The sequence below is a fragment of the Triplophysa rosa genome, linkage group LG11, assembly GCF_024868665.1.
Source record: "Triplophysa rosa linkage group LG11, Trosa_1v2, whole genome shotgun sequence".
NCBI lineage: Eukaryota > Metazoa > Chordata > Actinopteri > Cypriniformes > Nemacheilidae > Triplophysa > Triplophysa rosa.
This window is the reverse complement of record NC_079900.1, coordinates 15,901,911-15,908,631: the sequence shown is the minus strand read 5'-3', so window position 1 is coordinate 15,908,631 and position 6,721 is coordinate 15,901,911. Positions and strand designations below refer to the sequence as shown.

Here is a 6,721-nt window from a genome sequence, read left to right as displayed (position 1 = left end):
ATGTCCTGCGGTCTGATTAGACCAAGATAAACTTATTTGGTTCAGATGGTGTCAAGTGTGTGTGGCAGCAATGAGGTGAGGAGTACAAAGACAAGTGTGTCTTGCCTACAGTCAAGCATGGTGGTGGAAGTGTCATGGTCTGGGGCTGCATGAGTGCTGCCGGCACTGGGGAGCTACAGTTCATTGAGGGAACCATGAATGCCAAAATGTACTGTGACATATTGAAGCAGAGCATGATCCCCTCCCTTCGGAGACTGGGCCACAGGGTAGTATTCCAACATGATAACTACCCCAAAAGAAGCTGAGGGTAAAGGTGATGGACTGGCCAAGCATGTCTCCAGACCTAAACCCTATTGAGCATTTGTGGGGCATCCTCAAACTGAAGGTGCAGGAGTGCAAAGTCTCTAACATCCACCAGCTCCATGATGTCGTCATGGAGGAGTGGAAGATGACTCCAGTGGCAACCTGTGAAGCTCTGGTGAACTCCATGCCCAAGAGGGTTAAGGCAGTGCTGGAAAATGATGGTGGCCACACAAAATATTGACACTTTGGGCCCAATTTGGACATTTTCACTTATGGGGTGTACTCACTTTTGTTGCCAGCGGTTTAGACATTAATGGCTGTGTGTTGAGTTATTTTGAGGGGACAGCAAATTTACACTGTTATACAAGCTGTATACTCACTACTTTACATTGTAGCAAAGTGTCATTTCTTCAGTGTTGTCACATGAAAAGATATAATAAAATATTTACAAAATGTGAGGGGTGTACTCGCTTCTGGGAGATACTGTACCGGTTTTGTGAGATGTTCCAGGAAGTATCTTTTAGTTAAACTCTGATGGGAATCTATGAGGCCACTATTTGAAATGCTGTACCGAAGCAAAGAATCCAAACCACATTCATACCACATGCTTTAGTGTTCTTATCTAGAAAACAGATAAACACCAATGACTTATACAATTACATTTTATTGTCATTTCAATCAAAAAAAGATTACAACTTACAGGTTGCTTTACTGTTCACATTTAAAAAAGTGTGGAAAAAAGAAGGGTTAGGTTAATCATAACAAAACTGCTTTTTAAATAAAAAATCACACATGTATGAAAAAGACAATAAAAATGTTTACAATAATCAAATACTCTCTTTGGTATCATAAAATATGGTGACAAAATAATTCTAATTTCGATCAAAACTTCCAAAACTTGTCCCAGGTGTGGTACTGCTCGAGGTAATCATAAGCTATACAGCAGTCGGTTATAACTATTAAAACTGAACCACTCAAACCTGTACATTTCCGTAAAGTGCAAGGTTGCTTTAGCAATGCTACAATGCAAATATATGTATATACAATGATGAGCTGACAGCACAAGGTTATCTTTCTGGTTGGGATTTTAGATTTGCATTTGTTTTACATGACTGCCAGTGTAACCTATAGCCAGTGCAAATAGAAAAACATTTCTAGTCACCTCTCTCATACGGCTAATGAAAAAGAAAAATGGGCTCTCAACCCAAGAATGAATAAGTCATTAACAGAAGTTAATCAGTCAGGTTAATTTGTAAATTATTAATTTTAGTTTACAGTCACATTTCAGGCAAATACTTCTACCCAGACCTTACTAACCTCAGCTTTGATAAAAGATCTGGAGAGCCGTAAGTGAAAACAAGAGAACAGTGGTAAAACACAAGGAAAAGGTTGACTGTAAGCCATTGGTGGAAGAGGTGGTGGCTAGAGAGACACTTGCAGTGTTTGTTTCTTTCGGGGGGAAAGAACCCACCACAGATCTCAGGAAGGTTGCATAGGTCGAGACTTTAGTAAAGATCTGCATATCTATTGACAGGCGTGTTGCAGTGCTGTTACTGGAGCTTGTGTTACTGCTGCTGGTTGGTATCGATAGAACGGCGGCCTGGATCCATGACACACCCAGCTTACACATCAGAGGACCCCCCTGATCACCCTTCAGGAGAGAGAGAGAGAGAGAGAGAGAGAGAGAGAGAGAGAGAGAGAGAGAGATTTGTCTTTCTGACACTACCAAAAATGTATTTTATTTTACTGATATACACAGTATATTGTTCCAGTACAGCCTCAGTCTTGGTATTTGGCAATTCTGGTAAATGATTTTCCTATAAAAATTATATTTTGTAGTTGTATTCACTCAATTAAAGTGAACTTACCTCCTGTAAGGTAAAGGAAGTTGTACAAATACTGTTACTTGAAGAGTTCCCACAATTCACAATAGTGGTTCTTAATTCCTGAAGTGTTTGGTCAGCTATAAGAAAAGAAAAACGAACGGAGAGGAAAAGCATTAAAAAATATGTTAATGTTTTAAACTGATGTCTGTGCTATTTTTGACTAATGTAGCCTACTATGTAGTGGTTTTCTTCCAAAATCTATAAGCAAGTGTGTGCTATAGGCAAGGGCTTGCAGGCACTCTGCTTCATGCCGTGTCTAATAATTATTATGCCCAAATAAAAACACACTCAATGGGCCCTATTTTCACGATCTAAACGTATGGTTTAAAGCGCACGGCGCAGGTGCACTCATGGCGTGTCCGAATCAACTTTTGCTAACAACGGGAAAACGGTCCGCGCGCCCGGACGCATGGTCTAAATGGGTTTTCCCGATTCTCTTAATGAGTAATGGGTGTATTTTGGGCGTAACGTGCAGTAAACCAATCAGAGTCTCATCTCTCATTCCCTTTAAGAGCCAGTTGCGCTCGCGCCATGGCGGATTTGCTATTTACACGGCTGACACGACTCTTGAGAGGAAACGCATCTGCTCCTGCGTGAGGTTAAAGCGCGCGAGCAGATCATCTACATGACAAGCCGGGTTTTTAACTTTATGTACACAATAATAATCTTTTACATTGTAATCCATTTATTTTTTATATTTGGCATGTTTGTGTGCTGCTCTCTGTGTAATAAGTAAAGTTAAAGCATGTCGTATGTGGACCCGCCCAGAGGTACATTTTCTACTAATGCGCTCTTTTTTTTAAACAAAAAAAAATATTGCGCCATTGACTTTAGACTTTAGGCAAGGTTTGAGTTGGTCTATGGCGCAGTCTATTTTCAGTTCCTCAAAATAGCAACGCACCAACAATGCACCTGAGCACACCTCTTTTTTAGACCAACACGCCCATGGGCGCACAAATGAGCGCAAATGCATTTGCTACAACGCTGCACAGGATGGGAAAAAGAGAACAGCGTCGGGCGGAAACTAGCAAAAACACTTGCGCTGAGCCTTGTGCCGCATTGCGCCGGGTGTACAATAGGGCCCTTAGACTTCAAACACTCACCTCCTCCTGATCCTGAGCCCCAGCCTGCCACCCAGCACGATGTATTCACGCTGAAGCTGCTGTCCCCCATGTCCACGCATAGGGGCTGAATGAAATCGGAGAGCTTGGGGGCGCTGGCCAGATACACGATAGCAACGTTTTCACCCGTCACATTGCTGATCGCGATGTTTGCAACTTGTACGGAGATCTCATTGGTGTTGGTACCTTTCTGATTCAGACGGCCCAGGACCACGGTCCAGTTGAAGGCATTGGTAGATCTATGTACAAGAAGAGACTTTTAATAAATCCAATCAATTTGATTTGATTCCAACTTTCTGGCCAATGAAAATATGGCATTACCTAGAGAAGCAGCTAGCAGAGGTCATGACAAACCGCTGAGCGACCATCGTTCCTCCACAGACATGACTGCCGTTGAACTGCAGACTGGCCATCCAAGGCCACGTGCCAGAAGTTGCGAGGGAGCTGCTTCCTCCAACACGAGTGTTCAGTCGGGCTCTTCCGCACACCACAGCTACAGACAGAAACAGGATGCATCTAAGATATCTGATATCTTTTCATCTTTCTGGGTGTTGGAATGCCACAGAACGGGTCTTATTGGCATTGTTTCGACAATGAAGTCTCTTAGATTTTGTTTAGACTTTTGGTGAAACTCAGTGTTTCCTGCATTACAACTGGCAGCTTATTGCACTAGCAATGCCAAGTTCATGGGTTTGGGTAAAAATCAATGGTTTTAAAAAAGTTTTTTTTTTAAATTGCCAGGGATATATCAATAATGGCCACATCAATCTATTCCAATCTAAAGGAATCTTACGTGCAGCTGTAGTCATCACAGTGGGAGTAGTTGTAATGGCAGGTACTATAGAACAGCTCGCGCTCAGATCACTATCAGTACCGCTGGAGGTGAATTTAACAAAGGCTGGCTGGTTGGTGGTGATGTGTTGTTTGATCCAACTCTGGTACATAGAAACTCTTCCATACACACCGGGAAACTTAGGCAAAGCACACCCGTTGCCAAAGCTCACAATCCCAGACTGGATCCAGACCGAGTTCTGTTTGCTGACCATAGGTCCACCTGAGTCACCCTGTAGGACACAAAACAGGTTAAAGTGATAGTTCACCAAAGAATGGAAATTTTGTCATGAATTACTCTCAAGTCGTTCCACAATCATAAGAACTTCGTTAATTTTCAGAACAACACAACATACACTCAAAGCACAAAATGTATTCTATTCATAACAGTGAGGTTTACCCACTGTAGACACAAGGACTATTTTAAGAATGTCTTTATAACTTTCTGCAGTTTGAATGGTAGTTGCGTTGCTGTCTCAAGGGGGGTGAGAAAGATCTTACGGTTGTGGAACAACTTGAGGGTGAGAATTATCTTTTTTTTGTAAACAATCGCTTTAAAGGAACAGTTCACCCAAAAATGAAAATTCTGTCGTCATTTACCTTATAACATTGTTCGAAATCTGTATACTTTTCTTTGTTTTGATGAAGACAGAGCAAGATATTTGGAAGAATGCTTGTAACCAAACAGTTCTTGGCCACCATTGACTACCATTTAGTAGGAAAAATTACAATAGGAGTCAAGAGTGCCCCAGAACGGTTTGCTTTCCTACATTCGTCAAAATATCTTCTTTTGTGTTCAACAGAACAAAGAAACTTATAAAGAAATGTTTCCTACTATACGGTAGTCAATAGTGGCCAAGGCCTGTTTGACGTACAAGCATTCTTCAAAATATCTTTCTCTGTATTCATCAGAATAAAGAAAATTATACAGATTTGGAACAACTTGAGGATGAATAAATGATGACAGAATTTTTGAAATTTTCAGAATCATTTTTGGGTGAATTGTTCCTTTAATGTCATTAAGGTCACACTTCAAGCCATCTTTCCCGATCTAGACAACAGTGACCTATAAATAATCAGAAGTAACAACTGAGAAAATACCTGACAGGAGTCTTTCCCTCCTTGTATTAGTCCAGCGCAGATCATGTTGTTTGTTATTGTTGACTCTTTGCTATAAAGGCAGGTGCACATCCTGTTTCCAATGATAGGCACTTCGACTTCCTGTAGAGGTGTTGTTCCAGCCAGAGCAACTGAGAAACACATTATTAGAAATAATCAACTGAGAATAATAAAATGTCTCAGGTACAGCAAAAGAACAGTATGTAGACATAACAGATTCTTACCATTAGTGGCAATCTTTCCCCATCCAGTTACCCAACTTGATGTGCCGTTGAAGAACGTGCTGTCTGCCGCTGCCAGGCAGACCGGTTTTATAAATTCAGTAAAAATCACGGGCGAGGACAGACGCAGAAGAGAGATGTCGTTGTCATTTTTTGTTGGGCTATTGAAGTTCGGATGATTTATGATTTGAGAGACAGTTCTGTTCACCTCATTGGGATTTGGACCTGACTGTGTCTGTCGGCCCAGGTACACGATCACATTATTGGTCAAACTTCTGTAATTTATTTGGAGATCAAAGGATAACAATCAACACATTGAGGAAAATGTATTATTTCATTTTATTATTATTATTATTTTATGGTAAGGGCTTCAGTGGTTACCCAGTAAAGCAGTGAGCTGCTGTCAGGACCCACTCGTTGTTAATGAGTGACCCACCACAGAAGTGGCCATTGCTGTGAAGACTGACCTGCCATGGCCATGCACCAGCAACAGCATTCTGTCCCCCTACTATTCGACTGGAGACAGAAGGTCTGCCACATATGGCTAATGAGTAAATAAAAAACATAGTTTGAGATACAACAATTTTGGAAAGGATTTATCAATTTTGCTGTGACAATTTTTTTTACCTTCAAGTTGTGCATCACACCCTATAATACAAAAACAGTTCAGTTACCAATAATATCATATAAAACATTGCAATATGAAAACAATAGAGAGCAACTATTCGGCTAAACAAAAGTAAAAAAATATATGATTAGACTGAACAGACTTACCTCTCACTAGGAGAGTGACAGCAAACACAGTACTCAAGGCATGAAACATCCTCATCATCTCTGACAACAGTTCCAGACTCCTGCACTTTAAATATCCCTGTTAACCTGTTTTCCACACACCCCCGGTCCTCCATGAGCTCACAATCTCTTATCATATTTAAAGAAGACACGCCTTCTGTCTGTAATCCTTTTAGAGGTTTATTTGCTGAGCAACCGGTTTACAGAGACGAAGTGTTCTGTCACCAGAATACCAGAATGCAGAAACTGCGATAAAGCACGTGTTAGTGACTCTCAGTCTTGTGCTTATCTTAATTATGCGAACTGTAAAATGGAAATGATGAGAATGTGTCAAAAAACAGGTGTTTTTTATAATTGCTTTGGAAAACTGAGTCAAGTTTTTCTTGTAGTTCAACTCGTAGAGCACGGAACAGAAAGCAACGTCAATCGTCTTGCTTTGAAAAGAATA

At 40.9% G+C, this 6,721-nt stretch overlaps 1 protein-coding gene across 1 annotated transcript; it reads right to left on the bottom strand.

Annotated features, from left to right (window-relative positions):
• Nucleotides 1-964: 964 nt before the first annotated feature.
• Nucleotides 965-6,387, bottom strand: zgc:100868 (uncharacterized protein LOC554458 homolog). The gene is made up of 10 exons (XM_057346240.1): nucleotides 6,256-6,387; nucleotides 6,109-6,129; nucleotides 5,863-6,025; nucleotides 5,485-5,756; nucleotides 5,243-5,391; nucleotides 4,104-4,374; nucleotides 3,632-3,803; nucleotides 3,293-3,549; nucleotides 2,172-2,266; nucleotides 965-1,954 (listed from the first exon to the last, which is right to left on the bottom strand). The coding sequence occupies exons 1-10, from the start codon at nucleotides 6,311-6,313 to the stop codon at nucleotides 1,622-1,624; spliced, it is 1,791 nt and encodes a 596-aa protein (XP_057202223.1). The 5' UTR covers nucleotides 6,314-6,387; the 3' UTR covers nucleotides 965-1,621.
• Between the last annotated feature and the right edge of the window lie 334 nt (nucleotides 6,388-6,721).

Excerpts from the sequence above, each read along its gene's own strand:
- zgc:100868 (XM_057346240.1), bottom strand. The coding sequence starts at position 6,313 with ATGATGAGGATGTTTCATGCCTTGAGTACTGTGTTTGCTGTCACTCTC. Across the intron at positions 5,757-5,862 it reads GCAGCTCACTGCTTTACTGG|AAGTTTGACCAATAATGTGA; the intron begins GTAACCACTGAA and ends AATAAATTACAG. Across the intron at positions 3,550-3,631 it reads TCTGCTAGCTGCTTCTCTAG|ATCTACCAATGCCTTCAACT; the intron begins GTAATGCCATAT and ends TCTTGTACATAG.